The sequence below is a fragment of the Anomalospiza imberbis genome, chromosome 18 (genome assembly GCF_031753505.1).
Source record: "Anomalospiza imberbis isolate Cuckoo-Finch-1a 21T00152 chromosome 18, ASM3175350v1, whole genome shotgun sequence".
Taxonomy (NCBI): Eukaryota; Metazoa; Chordata; class Aves; order Passeriformes; family Viduidae; genus Anomalospiza; species Anomalospiza imberbis.
This window is the reverse complement of record NC_089698.1, coordinates 7,670,840-7,691,886: the sequence shown is the minus strand read 5'-3', so window position 1 is coordinate 7,691,886 and position 21,047 is coordinate 7,670,840. Positions and strand designations below refer to the sequence as shown.

General features: G+C 41.6%; 1 protein-coding gene across 6 annotated transcripts in view; it reads right to left on the bottom strand.

The window, feature by feature from the left end:
- Positions 1 to 355: 355 nt before the first annotated feature.
- The window catches only part of GNB1L (G protein subunit beta 1 like), a 47,166-nt gene continuing 26,474 nt past the window's right edge, over positions 356 to 21,047 (bottom strand). For 5 of the 6 annotated variants that reach the window (XM_068208822.1, XM_068208823.1, XM_068208821.1 and 2 more), the window contains 6 exons: positions 19,810 to 19,937; positions 19,439 to 19,564; positions 17,299 to 17,461; positions 13,824 to 13,922; positions 8,936 to 9,151; positions 356 to 4,253 (listed from right to left, as the gene is read on the bottom strand). In XM_068208822.1, the coding sequence (XP_068064923.1) occupies positions 3,987 to 4,253; positions 8,936 to 9,151; positions 13,824 to 13,922; positions 17,299 to 17,461; positions 19,439 to 19,564; positions 19,810 to 19,925 (987 nt within the window). In that variant the 5' untranslated portion in view covers positions 19,926 to 19,937 and the 3' untranslated portion in view covers positions 356 to 3,986. The remainder of the gene's footprint in view (positions 4,254 to 8,935; positions 9,152 to 13,823; positions 13,923 to 17,298; positions 17,462 to 19,438; positions 19,565 to 19,809; positions 19,938 to 21,047) is intronic. The other variant, XM_068208820.1, reaches the window with a different exon arrangement.

Below are 21,047 nucleotides of genomic sequence, written 5' to 3'. Positions count from 1 at the left end.
AGTATGATCTTAATTCTGGATAGTTTCCTTCACATTATAAAAGAAACCTCCAGGATGCCCCAGAAGAGTAGGACATAGACAAACACAGCCAAGTTTACTTGGAAAAGCTATAGTAGGGGGACCCAAGCTGGAATTTCAGAATATTCCACGTTAGCAGAAACCCCCTTGCCTTTCTCCTTAGTCATGGTTGATACTTTCCTGGTAGCACAATAGTCATGCGTAAACATCAAACTTTTATGTCTCAGCGCTGCCGCAACATTGTGTAGTATTAATCCAGGCAGTCATGTGCCATGTTTTATGTAATGATCCACACTTTCACACCACAGACACACAGCCAGAAAAGGAAACACATTGATTTAGCACTCAGTAATCCTTGTTTAATCCCCAGTCCTTTGGTTTACATCACTAACATGGCTCCTGCAGTAGTCAGTGTTCTATCTTTGTTCTTGACAGACTGAATTAAAGGAAAGATTTATTAATTTGCGAGTTGGCTTTGTAGATGCATCTTAAATATGCTAAAAACAAAAGCAGTCCAGAAGCCAGTATTGGCTTAACTATAAAAATCTGCTCTTTTAAACTCAAACCTTTGCAACAGTCCAAGTCAAGCTGCAGAGTAATTTTTTGGCTTCCTGTAGCAATTGCATTCTAAAGGACTAAATTTAACAACTGTCTCATTGCATGCCCCCAGCTTACTTCCTTTTTCACTCATTACTACAAACACAATCTCCTCTTTCCTTGCTCATCTACACTAAGGACTGCAGTGCTTTATGGCTCATGTACTGATAAGAGAAAGGACTTGTAACTAATGGATTCATTTGCAAAAAATGTTAGAGGGTCAGAGATCCCATTCATTCCAGTGGTGATAAATATTCCAGGTAATTGCTGCCCAAATGCTGGTGTTTGGGATTTATTTCTATTACTTTACGAATGCTGGTTGCTTTCTTCCCTCTCATGGTGCCAAAGACGGTGATTCTTAGGAGGAAGCCTTTTGTAATAATTTAGCTGTCATCACCTTCACTCCTGAATCCTCTAGGCCAGGTACAGGCTAGCCCTGTTCCTTTGTGGCAGGTGAGATTTCAGAGCTAACTCCAGCACCTTAAGGTGGCTCTTTTCTCACTACCTTCTGCTAGCAAGTCAGTGGAAATCTTGAGTGACAACCATGCTCATGGTACAATTGTAATTTTTTATTTAATTAAAAAAGTTAATTTCTTAGATACAATCAGACATCTGTATTTTACAGTTCTAGTTTTAATCAGACAATTGGGTTTTACAGCCTATACTGATACAGACTGTCTTTCCTATTGGAAACCATTCTTCTTTGGGGAAGTCCAGGATAGTTTCTTAGGCAAATAAACTGCTAGAAGACTGTAATTCACAATCAAACTATGGCATTTAGGCTCAACTCTACATCAAACTAGTGTAGTCTGGTTGCTCATTTCAAGGAAACTAAAATGTGAAAGAAAAATCTGTTTTCTGGGTGTTTAAATAAAATCAGCAGTGATATAAAGTGTTAATGAAATAATTGTATTGTGAAAAAGTATGGCATGGATAATGCCTTGGTAATGGGAAGTAAAGGATGAGTCTGTTCCTGCAAGCAGCCCTGCAACCTGTGTCCTTTGTCCTGAAGCAGATGAAACTCTCACCTGTGTGTCTGAGATACAGTTCATGTCCTCATTTTCAATTTTTACTTGCATGACTAAGTTCGTTTCTAAATCTACTTCATCAGACAAACATAAATATTCAACTCCCAGCAAAAGGCACTAAGTTAGATGAAAGCACTCAGTAATCTTTAGAGTATCTTCCAAAGACCCATTTGTAAATCTAAACATACCTTATGAGTCTCCCTAATTACTTTAGATACAGATGTTGACAGCAAATGGCAATTTTCAGAGAAAATATACTCAAGAATTCCTAACTTTCAGCCTCTGATCTAACAATGCTCTTAATAAAGCATTAATCCTTCTTTCCAGAGGGGTGCCCTGTGCCAATGCCAGAGTATTTGCATCAAAAATTGTTTCTTACACTAACCCTTTGCCCAGGATGGGTGAGCCCTGGATTTCCCTTCCTGCTGGATGGGCATTAAACCTACAGCTCAGTTCTGTGGAAACTGCCCAACAGTGCAGGCTGCTGTTTGCTGCCGTGGAGGAAGAATGCTGGTACCCTCTGGGCCACACGTGTGGTGTTGTACCAGAGAGCACAGGCAAAAGGAAATCTCTGCGCAAACTTCCTAGGACAGGCCCCTGGACCACGTGCAACAACACATTCTCCATTTATTTATTTCATTGTTTCTTTGTGTCAATTCTGACCTACTTTGAGAAAGAGGAAAAAGAACAAAAGAAAAGGTTTCTTCCAGCAGCAGGTTTGTGGAGGGTTGACTGCATCTCATTGCACAAGGCTGAGGCTGGAGCTGCTTGTACAGTGGGGGCAGCTCTTCTTCTGTGTGGGAGGTGGATGATGGACGTGCAACTCTGTCTGGTAGATGTAATGAACACCACCACCTCCCCTTGACTCGGGATCACTTAAAATTAGGCTTTAACTTTCATCTGCAATGTGATCCTCCATGCAGCGACTGAATAGTAAAGAAATAATCAAAGAAATGCATTATTTAAAGTGTCACCACACTCTAAAATGTGTAAGGCCACGTTTTATTTAGGAAAGCCTGGCAACAGTATCCTGGTTCTGTGTTTTAATGTAAAGAACATCAGACTGGGTGCTTAAGGCTTTCAGTCCAGCAATATTCTCTGTCTGCAAGGCACAGCTGGATAACAGACTCAAACCTTAATTTGCATGTGTGTTTTTCCTGAAATAATTTTCAAAGTCTTTGATGTTGCTGTTCACTTTTGGTCTCTTTTTCTTTGATTTCCACCTCTCTATGGAGCAGAAACAGTTATTTCCAATAAAGTATCAACAGTGCACAGCCTGGACACAGTTGTCACTGCAGCTTTGTGACAGAATCCAGCAGTACTCTGGCTCTTAGCACACTGGTGTGTGTCTAATACGCTTTAGAAGAAGGCAAATGCTGCTCTGTGAGTCAAACAAAAAACTTTCATCAATGAATTTCAGTTTCCATGACTGTAGAGATGACAAGTTAATGGAACCATTCGCACTGTGTGGATAAGGATTTACCCATGCAATTCCCCTAAATGTTAATGGGAGCTGTGCAGCTGAATCCCCAATGTTCCATGCTGAAACTTACCCCCGACTCTCTAAGGAGAAAGGCGCTAATTGGATTGTCGAGTTTAAATCCTTCAGCTCATCAGTCTATGGAAAGGATTTAGCACTGGCTCTGTAAAAGGCTTTACATAGCTTTGCAGTGCAATGTTGGGGAAGATTTTTTTCCTTTCTTTCTTGTGATTAATTGTGAGGCTTGAGGTGACAGGAGACATAATGAAATTCATAAATGCCGAAGGCCATCCCTAGTCACATTCCTGGCTGTTGGTTTAAGTTAGAAACTGACAGAAGTGTGAACAAATCAAGGGTGTTCTTATAGCCTTTCGGTTACGGGGAAGAAAAAGTAACTGACAATGAGAAACCACTGGAGGTGGTTTAATGGGTATAAATTTTCAAGAAAGAGTGATGTTTTACACTGATTTAGATTCTTGGATACATACATGACTTACAAACAGACATATTCTGCCCCCACTGCAGTTCGAGGGATTCCAGTCCATTTTTACAAAAGATATTGGCACAAGTTATGTCAGCAACCTGCCAAAGGAAAGGTGTTGCAAAACCTGTAGCAGAACCCAAAGCAACTTTGGTCTTTGTTTGTGACTGGCCTTGTTCTGCTTGTTATGAATTTTAAAAATCCACTTTCCTCTATGGAAGACAAAACTGATAGCTTAAACAGGCAGCATAAGAATTAACCTAGGACTCTCACTTCAGCCTGGAGACAGATTCTACCCCTTCCCCACATGCACATTTGAATTACAGTGCTAGGAATTGCTTCACCAGTCCTGTTTTCCTAGTCCATGGCAGTGCAGGATGTGTCATGTCTGAGCATATATGGACCAGACACTGATGCGCTGATCTTTGGAGCCAGCCGCCAGCAGTCTCTCCCGGGGGTTGCTGTGATCTGAGAAGGACACGCAGTGGACGGTTGCTGTGTGATAGTCCAGCACTGCTAAGGGCTTCAGCTTTTTCCACCCAAAGATCCTGATGCGATGATCCCACCCTGCTGTTGCCAAAATCTTCTTGTCTGGACGGATGGTGATATCAGATATGCCAGCGTTGACAAGTTCGTGTGTTTTGTAAACCTTTGTGAAAAAGTTACAAATGAGCTCTAGTTGTTCAAAACACAAGAAAAAGGAATCTTTCGGTACTTTAGCAGGTATTGTGCCCACCCAACACACCAGTGTCACACAGGGAGCATGGAGCTTTTCACCATGTGATGGATGGTGCTTGGTGAGAACAACGATAGAGACAGAAAACACTTTAACTTGAGCCTCCCATTTCCACAGCAATTTTCACAAAATAAACCAAATTCCTGTATGCTTTTAGTTTATTTTGCATTTAAAGCTATATATATTCTGTCAAAAGTGAGGGTCTGAATCAAGGTTTTGAGTACAGATTTGCCCTTTTCTTCCAGCTATTCTTGTATGAGCTGCAATGTTCAGAGCTAAGGCCATATATTTTCCCTGCTTCTGCAATATTCCCAGGCCAAGACCCTTCTGAGCTGATGCTTAAGCTACCTGCTACTCATTTCTACTACTGTGGCCTCTCACAAAACCCCCAATAAGCTGTTGTAGTATTTACCTCAGTCTTGAGAAAGGAATGCTTCCAAGAATTGGGTTACAGTGTCAGGAAATCTGTATTTCTAGTACTACTTCCCAAGAGTAGTACTATTTACACCAAATCCAAGGAGGGGATTATAGCCAAGTTATTGATTTCAGTCATGGAAGCCTTTTGTTGCTCTTTGGAGACTACTGGGGCACAGAGGGGCACAATTCAATTGGGAGGCATTTGGTTTCCTTCAGGAGGCACTGGGCCTGCACAGGACTTAGGCCCTGGAAAGAAAAGTTTTTGCTGACATGAGTTTCTCTTGAGGCACAAAGCTCAAAGTAACACACCTGTGCTGTTCTCACCTCAGGTAACTTGTCTGAGGGAGCAATGTGCCTCTGAAACACATGTGGAATATGCACACAAGTGTGTGAGTGAGTGTGTGTGTGTGTGTGTGTGTGTATTGGAACAGCTCAGTTTCTCTCAAAATGGGGAAAACACCTTTGGCTTACAAAGCTGGCCCTGACCTGTTATTTATAAGTACCACTGGAAACAACACGTTAATGCCACTGTCTCCTTAAGCCTGAGTCTGTAGCTATCCTGTACCAAAGCTTAATATCATCCAGTGCCTGTTTTAATTCACTGGGTTGTGTTTACTGTTTGTCTGAGGCAGGAAGGGATTGACAAGTACATCACACCTGAGGAGCTTTCCTCCTTGAAGGACATTCCATGATGCATACCTAGTACAGGGTTATAAAGACATATTATTGCAGATATTTTTATCCTTTATACTGGATGTAGAAAACTCCAGGAATGCTGGTCAAGGTTGATTTCAGATGCAGCTGAACACATCTTGGAACCTTACAGGCATAAAGCCATAGCAATTATTTTTCAACTATGTAAGAACTGCCCAGCTACCTACTCAAACAGCAAGAGCTGTGCAGTTTGGTAAGACAAAAGGTTGAATGGAATCTGACATGCTTCTTACATGCTCTACACCTTTATTTTTCAAAGACAACCTGAAGAATGTGTTTATGACAAATTGAGAACAGAGGACAGCAAGTTTTGCTCAAGCCTAATTAGAAATAGCAGGCTATATGGGGGCCTCTTGGTGGGGCTGCTACTTGCTACTGTAAAACCTGTGCTTTTTGTTAGTACATGTGCTCCAAACTCCCCAGGGTAGGCCTAATGCAGCATGGCCTCTGTGGAATTTTTGTTGGTGTAAATGTCCTGGCAAGGGAAAGATTTATTCCTTACATCACCAGCCTGGCAAATGTAGGATGGGTCTTACTCCGTAACTGAGATTATTAGCTAATGGCTATAACCAATCCCAGGCGTGGTGCTCCCATCATTAACGTCAATTATGTGGGCAAGATCCATACAGCACAATCAGGGCGACTGGAGAAATGGCATGTCCTCAGCAAGCCACAACTTGAAAAGGAAGCCTGTAATGGTGATACCTGTTGGCTATGGAACATGAGGGAACAGTGGGCATTTTGTACATGATCTGCAAATACAAGAGTGAGAGAGAAAAGCAACACAAAGGAGAAAACTTGCTCAAGATATATGCAGCCAGGTGTAATCCTACTGCCAGGATGTGTGCCATCCCAGGACTTACTACAGTAAGTCACTAACTACAGCAGTCCAATACCAACATAATTTCCTAACCAGAAAACCAGCTTGTAATTTAGAAAACAAAGGGGTAAAAACAGGTGAGCTGCTTTCAGCCAGTCACAACCAAGGACACTTGCATCTACAGCCAAAGCATGTCTTTAAGCCCTCTGCTTATTAGAAAAATAACCAAAATAGCAGCAGACTAAGCTTCAGCATTTGGGGGAAAAGCCTCAGCAACTAAACCAACAAAACTTACATTACAGCTTAGAGGATTTTTTTCTCTTGTCATATAAAGAGAAGCTTCTATGGTTATCAGATGTCTTAGTTCTGCTTTGTTTATTCACCTGCTGTTTACCTCCAACATTCTACCACAAACATCATCACATAATTACACTATCTCATCCAAATCAGAAGGCTCATAACCAATCCTATCATTTGCTGACAGTGATGAATTCAGCAACTTTCCTGTAGGAGACAATACAAACTTTCCTCATAGCAATAAACTCTGCAGTTACCTTCATCATCTATTCACTGACACACTGGAACACTGCCACTTAAAACAGAGCTGCAGTACCATCATTGCATCATTCCCTCTCCAACGGCAGATATCTGTGCACCACGGTTACTTATTAAAACCTTTTCGAATAAAAATAATGTGCCACTGAGTGGCTTTCCAACGTCTACCATTACCTCAGGTACCTGGAATGTCAGGGAAAAAATCCCCATCTGGTTTATATTATTAATGCAATAGTGGAAAAAAACTTAATCTATGTCTTTGACAATCTCATAGTGCTCATATGAAAGATGCATTTTTTTAGGGCATTCATGCTCCCATGAAGAACAGGAATATTGCTTGTAGTTTATAGTACTTGGCATTTAAATTTCTTCTGAGGCAACCTTCTATCTCTCAGTGTGAGGTGCTGAAGGTGTTGCTAATCTTACATTCCCTGGGAATGGGAATACCTTGTGGAAAACAATACTTGCAATATTTCAGGTGAACAACTGTTTCTCCTGCAAGCTGTACGTATGGCCCTGCGTACCATTAACTCCTAAGTGAAATGTGCTGTAAAGAACAGTATTTGCTTTTATTTTAGGAAAAAAGTGTTGCTATGATTAATATGAAAGAACAACTTTCTTTCCACCACCAGAGTATTTGAAAATTTAAGAATCCTGTCATGATGTCAGATTTCTGTCACCTCTACCTTAGAGAAAGAGTCTCAATACTGAGTTTCATACTGGGATTGCTCACCTTCCTTCCACTTCCCTGAGTTAAGGACACCTGGTGCAGATTGTGACAAGCAGGAGGCGGCTAGGCAAGGGGAGGGCAAACAGGACCAAAAAACCAGCAAACCCAAACCAAGACAACTGCGTATCAGACACCTTCACTACTTGTTCAGAGTGCAGAGTGCCTCTTTCATGTCATGTTGCACTGTGTATTAAGGTTCAGTTGCCTCCTCAGTGAGTGCCGTGTCCTCCAAACTTCACTGGGATTGGATGTGTTTGCCCTGCCACCCCAGAAATGCAGATGTTGTGGTGATGCCTCACAGATTCCACACCTTTACAGTGTCCCCCAGGTGATGGGTTACCACTGGATGTCCCAGCATGTGCTTTTCTTCCTGTAGCACCATTCAGAAAACAGCATTAACTTGCTGTACTACTTAAAAAAAACTCCATAAAAGCTGCAAGGCGGAACAGCAGTTATTGTTCTCCCTTGAACTGGTGTATCTGGCAGATTCTTCTCAAGGATGACATGGGCACACAGGGGCTGTTTCAGGCCCTCTCCATGGGACAACTGCCACTTTAAAAAGGTTAAAGCCCCCAGCAGTGGAGAGACTGTGCATGGGCTGTTTTAATTTTCATGAGCCTTTTTGCACTTCCACACCTACATTTCCAGGTCGTACTTACCGCCTTGGCACCGTTGGAACACTTGCTAAAGTTGTCTAGATGAAAGCAGTATTCATGGCCATTCCCTAGCACAGCCTGAGCTTGGGATTACACAACCTCCTTCTAACCCAGCCATTCAGAGTTCCACAGCTCAGACATGAACTGGGGCAGCCAACTGCCTGATTTTGTGTCTCTGGCTGGGCCCTGTAGGTGCCAAACGAAGCTGGGTGCCTAAACCTCATGTGCTCTTGGTGCTAGCTGGGCTACTCCTAATCTTTCTGTTTGTGAAGTGTTTAATGGAATACTTCTGTCTTTCCCACAGTGGAAAGCTCGCTGTAGCCATTCAAGCAGAACCTTTGGAAAAGCAATCCTTTGTTTCTCATTTTTATAACTCATTTATAATGTTTAGGACATTCCGAGAGCTGGATACTACCAATGTGATAAATGAAGATACAGAGGCAATGGCTTGAGTAATGCTAGGCCTGTGTGACTGTTGCAACTTTGGTAAAACCAGAAACATGTGAGAGAGGGTTTTTTCCTTTTTTTTAAATCCTCACCATCTTTGCTAAGTCTAGTCACATAGCACAGACATTCTAACCAGTCTGTGATTAATTAGCTAGAGATCTGCAACAACTCCTCTTCATGACTAAATATTTTTTTAGTCTATCAAACTGTTAGTGCAAAGTGGGATAAATGACACTAGAGGGCCAGTGATCCTGACCTGGAGGTTCTGTTGCTCATTGAGGCTCCAGATGCTAAGCACCTTTTCAGATGAGCCCGAGATCCCCTTGGCCTTCTCTGAGTCAAAGTCAAGGCTCATCACTGGCTCCTGGTGGCAAATGAGTCGGCTCAACACTTTTCCCATTGGAACATTCCAGAGGACAACTGATCCATCTTCATAGCCAGCCAGAAGCACAGGTTGTGAACCACAGCTGAGCTGATTAAGGAAAAATAAAATTGTTTGAGAAGTAAATAGTCTGTTAAGAAAATTACCATCCCAGTGTAGGTTTTAGTCCAAGAACCAAGAGAATAAATTAAAATGCTGACTGATGTAGAAGTGAAAGGAGGTTTAGATATCTCAATGTCAAATTTTGATATTCCATCCATTTACATAAAGCATTACTAGGTAATACGCACTTACAGGTTTTATATCTACATATCAAATTCTAAATTTTATATATATTATACGTATTTAACATACACACACACATATATACATACATACAGAGGGAGAAAATGTCTTTCTGAAAATTCAAACTATTGCCTTCTATAACAACTGAAAAGAGCTTGACCAAAATTTTCAGGAGCTTTACTTCATGGTCTGAACTTTGTTTGCACTTCACAGAAAAAATTCCACAGAGCAACTGAGAGTTACTCTCAAGCAATACAGGCCCAGGGATTCCAGTTCCACACTGCCAGGTGTAGGGCTGCACAGAGGGATTGCCTGCCCAAGTACCCCACAGTGCTTGAAGGTAAACACTGAACCTCCCAGCAGGAACTGCTGGGTCAGTCACCAAGGGGTTAATGGGCGCCCGAGTCCCACTGTAACCAATTGAAAGCTATTTTGATTAATGATGTCACAGGCCAAAGGGCAGGGCACCCTGGGCAGACACCTAATTTATTTAAGCCTCTGAAATAACTCAAAGAAGGGAACATTACTGGATTACATGTCACACTTAAGGAAAATATTCATCATTGCTCCAGCCAAAAGACGAATGATCCTGTAAGCAGTACCTGGTTATGAGAGTGAAGATGCAAATCCCTAATGAAAAGCAACTAAAAAACAGCATCTGTTAATGCCAGTTATTTCTTTAATAGGAGAAGAAATATCCAAATAGACGTTGGGATTATTACCACCTCATGTAGGCACGTCTAAGAAATGTGTCCGACAGAGTACTCAGATCTTTAAGAACACTGTCTGCTCCTACAGGATTTGTTTGCTCAGTATTCAATTAAGATAAAGGGCATAAAGAATTAATTTTTAATTAATCACATTATTGAATGAGGTCAAACTCGCTAGCTGTCAGTGCCATGATACAAACCTGTAGTGGCCAAAGGCTCACTGCCTCTACTAATGGTCCGGATTGTTCTCCCACTGGTTATTCTGTGTTCTGGGGGAAGTTAAACTAACAAGAGATGGGTGGTCTGATAACACAACTGCTGAGTACCAGGCTCATGTGCTTTCTCAGCCTTACTCAGCCTAGAAAAGTGTTTGAGGAGTAGAGCTCAATGAGCAGGGAACAACATTGCTCCTTAAAGGAAGGGAACCAAGGGGAAATCCTTGTAAATTTAGGAAATCCCCTATATCATCCTTCTGAATGGGTCTGTCCACACCTGGGATCTTGGAGGAGCCTCCTTCCTTCCTTTAAGATCCTTTTTCCTTTGAAAAGGTGGGAGCATGCTCTGGCTAGAAAGGCCCACAAAGCAGGTTTCTTACAGTGCCCAGAATTATGAACAATTTTTCTGTCAAAATTTTGATTTGCTAAAATAATATCAGAGCAATTAATACCTTGATTCATACATTGCGTCAGATACAGGTGAATTAATGTTAACTCATCAGGTATTTTGGATGGAGAATATCTGGTTTTGGATACCAGATACCAAAAATGTTTTTAAAAAATCTGAATAAAATGACTATTCCAGATTTTATTTGTATTTAACAAAGGGTAAAATCTTCAAAGCAGAACATTATTTAATAGTCCTTTTAAGTTTAAAGAAAGCCTGCAATTTAAGCATAAAAACCGCACTATTATTTGTGCTGCTCTTCTGTGAGCACAAGACTCCCTCAGAGCTGGGGTTTCACAGAAGTTGTAGCTGTCATCAGGCAGTGAAACACGTCAGCTCCTCTCCCTATTCAAAGGGGATGGTGGCTTCCACAGGAGCTCCTCACCCTTATGCAGATGGCAGAGACAGGAGAGTGCTCAGCATTTCGGGAATGCCAAGCAAAATCCTTTCTTTTTTTGTGCTGTGGGGATTGCGCTTTAGATTTGAAAAACAGTAATTTGCAAGTGAGATCTAAGATCCATGTGTTTTAAAACCCAAGTACTGTTTCCTATGAAATGCAGGTCTCGCACACTACTTCTTCCTGACTTTCCTAACCATCTGAAGTGTAATATTTCAATGGGTGCATGAACTAAAACAATAAAAGTTATTGAAAGATCAGTGGAGCTCTTGGTCTGAGCCTGGACTCACCAAGCAGTGCTTCACAATGGCCCATTTATTTCAATTCCCAATAACAGACACTGCTGGAGAGAAGTCTCACCATTCATGTTCTGTTTCAGTAGAAAAATTAAATTATAAATCATGGCTCTTCCTAAGCAGAACATTTTGTTGTTGCATTTGGATAACTGTCAAGGAAGGAAGAAAAGGTGATCTGCTGTCAACTCAACAGGAATAATTGCAATAGTTTATATAAAGTAATAACTCGGCATTTCCAGTTTCAACATGTATTATTCTTGTTGAATTATTTTGTTTGCACCATTATGCAATATGATGCCTTCCCCAAGGAGTGCAAAAAATTTAAGGGAAGACTATTCTTACTCCTACAAATCCTACTCCACCCAATTAGTAATAGCAGGAAGGTGTGAAACTGAGACGATGTATTTAAGAACATGAATCTTCAAAAGAAAGTGAATGAACTAATATCTTAAAGGACAAACCTAGAAAAATAAGGGGGGAAAGTGCTCAAAAGAACAAAATAACTAGCTGCAAGCTTTTCGACTGCTTAGGAGAAGCCAGTGAGGCTTAATCTACAAGCCTAACATCAGTTGCCTTCTGCTCTACGGTAGTTTCTCATTCACCCTGCTGCTGAGGAGGTTTGTTGTTCACCTGAATTGCAGAAAAATATGATGATATCTGGCTGCAGCCCCCAAACTCTCATTGGCCAACCACCCCCAGCACTCTTCCTTCAGACCTTTATGGGGCTCTCCCTATCAGCTTCTGTTTCAACTTGTTAATTTACTGTGCCATAAGCAACATCAAATAGTCTCTTAGGCAACCCCTGAGTGCTGGGCTGGGAGTGCTCATCTGCTGGGTTTGTCTGTATTGCCCAACACAGCCGTGTACAAAGAAATCCTGGAGGGCCTCTGTTCAGGAAGGGGTGCAGCTGGGTGAGCTCGTGTTCTCCTGGTTTATGGTTACAGGGTTACTCAGAGAGCCACTTCCAGTGCAACCACAAACAGAATGCAGAGCATCACTCTGGTACACCACATACAATTATTTCCCTAAGGGGACCCTCTTCCTCGTGCCTTTAAACCAAGTTGCACACATTTTTAAAAGAGCAAATACAGCTGTGAGACTCTAAGAGATTATCTATACTTGCCTGGTGCAGTCTAGGAAGTTATGGTGAGTTCTCAAAGTCAGAATTTGAATGGAATAATTTAGCCTTCCCAGTTCCCAGTCCTCTGCTTTATCCCCACTGGCAACAAAATAAAAAACTATATAAAATTAAGACTCTGCACCTGCTCTGCTTCCTAGAGGAATATCAATATTAATGCATGTAGAAAATAGGGCAAGACAGAGAACTTCTTATACAGGCAAGAAAAATTTTCAACACCAAACGTTTCCACAGTTATCACCATCTTATTAAAAAATGTCGAGGAGACAGAAAGACCCATTCATTTCATCAAGCACTGAACACTGATTGCATTTTTAGGAGAAACTTTGTTTAACAAAAGTCTAATCAGCCTATTTAATTATTTAATTTCCTCTTTTTTTTTTTTTCCCTAATTTTTAATTACAGCATGGAACTTCCAACTGTGGCCTGTCTTGGCTTTTGTCTGAAGTCAGCAACTGAATTTCTCTAGATTTCAGTCGGATCAGGATCTTGGGTGAACACACTGAGGCCTCACTTTGACTGATAACATTTTCAACCAAAACCAACACAAATGTTCCATTGAGCCTGCAGGAATTACACCCCTGGCATCAGCTGTAGACCTGTAGCAGTGTGTTGTCAGGGGGTCACATGGGAATCAGCTTTGCCACCAATTCTCTGGAGGTTTCAGGCCAATCACCTGAACTCCTTCCTCCCTCTACTGCCACCTTTTTGTATTACTTGTGTTCACTGCTGGCAGCCAATAAACATTATTTGCTAAACATTTTGCAAATGCGTTTTTTTTTTCACTAACTTCTCTTATTTACCCTTTTGCCTGTAGTCAGTACCACCATAAACATTTTGTTCCTATTGTATGTCTGGAATAGAAATGTTCATAGAGTGTTTCCTCATCCTGAGGGCACTGAAGTGAATGGAATCTGCCATTAAAACCACTGTTTTTAAGCAACCCAAACATTTCTCATCAGTCTTAAGGCAGTGAGAAACCATATCAAACAACTGGCTTTGGTAAGTCACTCATTTTCCTCGACTGATGCAAAAACTGTATCTATCCTAAGGATACAAAGCTTTCCTTGAGCATTTGCAAATCTTCCATTAAAGCTTGGAAAGCTCTGAAAGTTACATTAAGGATGTTCACAAATCTTTCCCCCCTTTAATAGTATAATTACTTGATTGGTTTGATTATAAATCAAAATCCAAGTGAAGAAAGATTCATGTGCTTCATATAAAATGAATCACAGGGAAAACATTTCACAATTAGCAGGCACTCTTGCCTTACCTGCCATAACTTCAGACACATGGGCATGCCCAGCTTGGCACCCACGTCTGGTTTCAAGGTACAGACTGACGTCTTGGATGGCAGCTCCAAAATCTGAACCTGACATCAGGAAAACAAGAGGAGTTGGTCAGGCTCCAGGTCAAAATTCTGCTGTTAAAAACACAAGTCTTTTAAGGTGATTAAAGTTAGTATAGGCTCTTCCAGTAAAAACTGTCTGGAGGAAATGGAGGAATGCATGCTAAGTTGGAGCTGTAAGGGGAATCTACAGCTAGCTAAAGAAGTGCATTGTTTTAGGAAAGACTAGACAAAACTGCTAGAGTGAACACATCCTTTTCTTCTACTCTTCTATTTAATTGCAGCCTTCTTTTCAAACAGTGGATGACACTGTGCACACAACAGATAATAGTGAAGACTGCTTAATCGGAACACAACCCCCTCCTTTCTTTTTCCTTTTACCAGCTTTGTTGCTAATTTTTTGGCTGTATTCACCTGTGAACACTTGCATTCTCTCCTCTGTGCTGCTGTGGTAACACAGAGCTTGCATGGAAATACAGGCAGTGTATACAGGCAAAGGGGATTTTTTGTTTACTGCTGACTGCACTAACAAATCGTAACCCCGCAATTACTGGCTAAGGCCGGCTGCAGCGGTGTCTGCACACAAGTATTCTTAGCACAACGTTGTCTGACCCTGTCTAAAGCAGGGTCAGAAAATGCTGTGTTAAACACCTGTTCTCTCTACAGAGCAGCATCCATTGTTGCTTGCTCTGATGGTAATGAATCATGGACCTGGTTTGTGTGCTTTTGATTTTTCTTTTGTTTAAACATTGGGCAAGTTGCTCCTCTGCCAAGGAAGTAGCTCATTTCCACCTCAGGATGATGGCAGGCAAGATCACGGGAGTCTGCCTTTTTAGTTTGGTACTGGAAGATTTTGAGACTCTTGATTGACATGGCAGTGCCTCAGCTCTGAGCTGATTCTCAAGTCTGGAACTCTGGAGAAACAGAAGCTCTTGGGTATTGAAAACCTGCAGCCAGGAATGTTGCTGTTTCTCACATGCATACTTTATCACCAAGGTGATCTTTTATTCTAATTAAATTATGCATTATGTGGTAAAATTAAACTACTTGAAACATTTGATAAATCCAGCATCACCAGCCACTCCAGGCTCTTCCAGAATGTGCAAGAGCCCAACAGCACTGTTGGACAGCCCCAGTCGTGCGAATTTCCTTAAGCATCTGAGATGAGGTATTACACAAATATGGCTCCTCTGGGAACCATCCATCAAGACCACGGCAGCTGCGATGGCTTTCTAATCCCATACCTTTAGTTCAAAGCTTGCCAGAACATCTTCCTATTTCTAGAGGCTGTCAGCCAGCCTGCCAAAATCCAGCTGCACTCTAAGACTACGAGTACTGTGTTCTGCACATAATATACAGAACACTTTCAAAAGCCACTGAGCAATAGAGCAGGAAACTGTTTTCCAGATTTGAGGAATAGTGACTACAGCCAAGAGCCATCTAGTCTGGAGACCAAACCTGGGAACAGACCAAAGTTTGATCATCTGAGAATTCTGGTTCTTTGGAGCTTCACTCTTAACAAATGATGCTTTTCTCTTGTCAACTTTCTTGCTATCAACATAATGACCAAGTTAGCTGTGGCAGGAAACAGGCTGTAAGTATGAAGATGACCTGCCCTCATCTTGCCTCTTTCATCACTGTCTCTCCAAAGGGCATTGCCTCCTAGGAAAGACCAAAACTGCAACTTCTATGTAATAAAGAAGGGTAAGTGTGCTGTGATAAATGCACTTCTGCAGGTTACAAGAAAAAAACAAACCTTCTTTGCTTTACCTTGACTAAAAACAGATGAACTGGTACAAGAGCTACAGTTGGGCTTGCGAAGGCCAAAGAAAAACAATGAGAAAAGAGCTTTGTGCAGAAGGCAGGCAGGCATGACCTGCTGCCTGAGCTGGATTGACAGTTCCAGAGACTGTCTGCATTAAAGGCAACTGAGCCTTCGAAATAAATACTATTTCACATATTTTGACAACTGTAACCTAAAACTTGAAGTTCCGTGTTTATACTGGTTTTGCTTAATAGGAGAAAGATTTGCCTTTGCCTGAGGTTAATAGTGTTCCTGGGTGGCTAAAACTGGCCACAAGGAAACACACCCTTTCTCTTTTTCACATTAATAAAGCTTTTAACATGTTTTTGGCAAATTGGCAAGAAAAGTGCATGTAACTCATAATTGGTGATTTAAATGCAATCATGAACAAATAAATGCCTGTTCAGATCTCATTATTTATGGACTGAACCTCCTTTAAGACAAAATTAGTCTTTTTTTGGACACCAGCCAAGCATAAACACTTATTAAGTCTTAATTTTAATCATAAGCTGCAAATGTACTGTGTCTCACACAGTGCTGCCTGTTTGGAAGCACTATATATTATGGGAGCTTATGTGAATTTATTGAAACGTGACACAGTTCTAATGCAAAGGTTCACACACAGAGTGGAACTCCTCTACATCAGGAGATTGCAAATCATTCTTCTCTTGCAGGGCCCAAGCAAACAAATGAGAATAAAACAGAGATGAGTTGTAAGCAACACCAGGGTAAATGTCTTCTGTTTGGGTCAGTTGATTATTTAATTCTTCATTACCGGGACTTCTCTGGCTGACACGAGAATGCACTTGTCAATTTTGTTTAACTTAAGTATTATTGAGCACTGCTTTAAGATGGAGGGAGTTCTTTGTTTGATCAGAACAAGGCATGGGACTTAGAATGGTTGTATTTACTGGTGCAGTGTCTGTGTCCACAGGCATATCTAGTTTTGTAAAAGGGTGAACATTCTGGCTGCGAGACAACAAAGTACTTAAATATGTGCTTAACTTCTGTATAATAAAAATATCACATTTTCTTGTAATTCAGGTACTTATTACTTCATGTATAGAATATACAAATTTCAGTTTCAAGATATACAACCTATAGTCCAGAAAAGCATGTGAACTTTTATGCTCATCAGCAATTTGCACTTAGCTACAATATTTCATTTAATATTTATTATTGCAAATCACCTGCACCTTCCCTCTTCTCGCCAAACCCGATTCAGCTTCAGATGGAATACAAGCTCCTCCATCTGAGGACAGACCTGCTGACCATTAGTTCCCCAGAAGGACTCTTGTTCCCAGTATTCAGCAGCACCAGAAGAGTTTTCAAAACTCCTGCACGTAAAGATCAGCAGCAGCTGCAAATACTTAAATGCCAGATAAATCTTGGGGTGGCATCCTTGTTATTAAAGCATGAGTTATATAATTCAGTCATCCACGTGGCAGTAAAATTAGTGATTAAAACCCCCAAAGGTTTCTTGTGCTGCCTGCTCTTGAGCAGAGAATTAAATGGCACTGATGTTTCCCCTTCTGAATGATGTCATTTCAGAACCAAAAGCAACCTCTCAAGCACAGAGAAAGAGACACTTCCTACCTCCTCCAGGCTTCTGGCTGCCATGGCTATTAGCCAGCGTCCCTGCGCCACCTTTAACAGAGAGCATCTGCAGAATCCCACATGCTCCGTGAAGACAGAATCCATCACTGAAGTCCGTCCCTCTGCTAAATCCCACAAGCAGATCCTCTGGTCGCGCCCCTGACTGTTACAGTAAAACAAGTTATCCATGAGCTGCAGTGTGAGGAAGCCTGGCTGCCTGCAGGGCAGTAACCTGAACTGGGTCTTTAACAGACAGTCAAGGACCAAACTTCAGCTTCTGTGGGGGCGTTCATTGGGTGTTTTATGAAACGGGGGGAGTTCGGTGTCCCTGAGACCACCACCCTTCTGCCAACTGTGGAACTGGCCAAGAGATTCAACTGTCCCTGGGATGGAGGAGGCTTGGGAGCCAGCCAGATACACTGCAATCACAGATTCTGTTTCCTTGTGCAGAGAGGCTTGATCAGGCTGAGTTGTGCTATTTATATGTAAGAATATATTTATAAAGTCTCACGAGCAGTTGAATATATACACAGTAAAAAAATACTTACATTTTATCATTGATTAGATCTAATTTAAAAGGAAACAAAAGTATCCCAAGATTTACAAATGTAACACTCATTCACCCTAGCAAAGAAATGAAAATGTCATGTGTTGACAGCTGAAAGACAAACAGCAAGACAAGACCTTATCAGAGATTAATAAAAAGTGACAGTCATTCAGTGGTCAACTTCCCACAGTTACAGGCAGGGCACAGAGGGCTCCTAGGATTGTGCACGTGTGGAGACACAACGGAGAGAGACTGGCAGCAATTGCTCAAGGAAATGCTGGGGCTGAAACACCCAAGGCCAGAGCATTAGCAGCCGCATCCGAGGTACGAGCGCAGCTCCCACGGACTCCTCTGCACAGCCCCGTCCCAGAGGCTTTGTGCTGCTCCCAGGCAGGCAGAGCGAGGAGCACACACAAAGGGCACAGCAGGAATTGTTGCAGATTTATGTGATCCCACTGGCTCTGGAACAAAGTAGCACTGTGCAGAAGCTTCCAATCCATCAACTATCTTAGCACAGGATGTATGTCCTCATGTATCACCTGGGCAAGAAGTCATCAAAATCCCTTACCCATGTCTTACTTTAATTAGCAGTATCACCTGAAGAAGCATGAAACCAAAACAGATGAGATGTAAATCTACAGACTATTGGGACTTTTTCAACATCAGTGCTGTTCAGCTGAGTGACAAACTGACACAACATTTATAGCACTGTGGATACAAACAGTATGGTACTGCAAGAAAGTGTTGTGATTTAGCTTCACAAGAGAGAAATATAAAATACAGATAAATGCTGTCCTAAAACTGCACTGCTATGTGAAGTGTTGGAACTGTACAGTAAAAACGGAGGTACAGAAAAACTCTGTAATTATACAAACAATGCTCATTCAATATGATTTTATGGGGGAGAGTGTTGATAATTGTACTTAAGCAGATAAGAAATATAAATGCTAATGAGTTCCACTGTATATTATGAGATGTCTTCTCTAGATAAACATGTCAGAACACCTCCTAATCATACAGACACTTTGGCATCTACTCTAGATCACCTGTCTAATCCAAAGTACACAAATCTTCCTGACCTTCCCTTGCTAAACAAGAACAGAAGGTATTTTGCAACAAAGCAAAACCATGAAACTCAGCATTCTTGCTCATTTTCAGTCTTCCACTCTCCATCTCTGATTCTCTTTCTTCCTTCCCTTTTCTCCATCCCCACTCTATTTATAAATTCTTTTTTTCAATCTTCCCCAGGAACCAGCAGTGAAAAGTTCATCAACTTCAAATCCAAGTGTATTTCCTTGACCCAAAGACCTCACCTGTTCTTAGCAAAGACTCTACAGGTCCCAGGTTGTTATGATATCATCACACATATAATAAATAAATTAATTGCATCTTTCCCCCTCCACCTCCCTACACTTCTTATTCTAGAGTTTTTCTGTCTTTTTTTACTTCAGTACATTTCCATATGTGTTGGAGAAACTTTAAGTGACTCCAGAATTAAGAGAATCCTTTGTGTCCCCTCCCCGCTTTTTTTTTCCCTTCAATCGCAGACAAGAGACAAGAATAATTTCACTGTTTTTTGCCGGCTTTGCTAACCTGAGAAGCCTGTCTTTACCACCCATTGTCTCCACGCAGTAGACAGATTTTCTTCCATGGCCATCCAATGCTGTGTCCACTCTGTGTGTTTTCAGGTTCCAGACATGGATAAACCCATTCTCAGACCTGGCAGTAGAAAGAGATGCTTTTAGTGTGAGCACTGCATGGAGGTGATCAGAGTCTGATGCTTTTCATTTTGTTTGTTTGTTTTGTTTCCAAAACTGATGCTGTATGCACAAGTAACATACCCATCATGCACAACTTGAATGCTGCTGTTTTCCCTAGAAACACTTTGTCAAAATAATACACTTCAATTCAAAAGGAAACAACCATATGACGTTCAGCAGAGCCAGAAATCCTGGTGTATTTACCCAGAGAAAAGAAGGGGGATATCAGGTTCTGGGCCTCCACAGGAAAAATGCAGAGTGTGGACTGCAGCACTGGTACCTCTGAGCACAAACTGTGGATCCGGAGGTGGCAGAGCCATCGGAGCAGTGAACTGGGGGGATGAGAAGCAGACACAGATATCACAGAGGGTAAAGCAGCCTAAAGTGAAATGACAACTTTAAACATATTCTGAGCAGGACACTTGCTTCTGCTCTTTCCTCTCTGAATTTTCTTTATTGAATGTTCTTTCTATTTGCCACCCAGTTGAGGGTGAAGTATTTCCTCTTAAGATGAGCTGACGAAGCAGGTGTCCAACCTGCTCTTTGCTGCATTCCTCTCTCAGCAAGGTGCTGAGCTGGCCATGCGCATGCACCTCTTGCACACTTGTAAATCTCAAATCGGTCAGCTACTCTCCCTGAGCTAAAGGGAGATAAATACAAGAAACTCGACACCCATAATTTGAGTGGGCAAGCAATTTATCATTCGGCTTTAGCCCCCTGGCTAAGTCTTTCCCCTTCCTCCGCACAAAAATACTACTTTTGTGGTTTTTTTCAGAAAAGCATTGCAGTGAACATATCAACTGAAAAGAATTTCAGATCACAGAATCACTATGTTGGAAGAGACCTTCAAGATCATTGAGTCCAACCCCTGCCCTAACACCATGGCACCAAGTGCCACATCCAGTCTTTTTTAAACACATCCAGGGATGGTGACTCCACCACCTCCTTGGGCAGACCATTCCATTACTTTATCACTCTTTCTGTAAAAAAAATTTCCTAATATCCAAACTGTAGGTGTAGAAGAAGGGATTACAAGTGACCTAGTCCCTGATAAGTCACAGTTATACTAATTACCAAAGAAGAACAGTCTTGCTATTAATGGGTCACAGCTGTGACTAATAAAGATACATGTGATGAAAGGGGTGGGTTGGCTGGACAAGGGGGAGCCTGGGGGAAGAAAGACCACCCTGAGGAGGTAAAGGAGCCCTGAGGAAGAAGGAACGATCCATAGAGACACACAGAAGAATGAAACAAGGAAGAGAGTTGCTGCTGCAAAAGATCTGCTGTGAGGTCAATTTGGATTGTTCCTTCTTCCTCAGGGCTCCTTTACCTCCTCAAGGTGGTCTTTCTTGTTAGAGCCTGTTGTTGGAGCCAGCAGTCATAGTCGAGCTAGGCAAAAAACCTGTAGTCAGAGGCAGCAAGGAAGTACTTGCAGTACTATT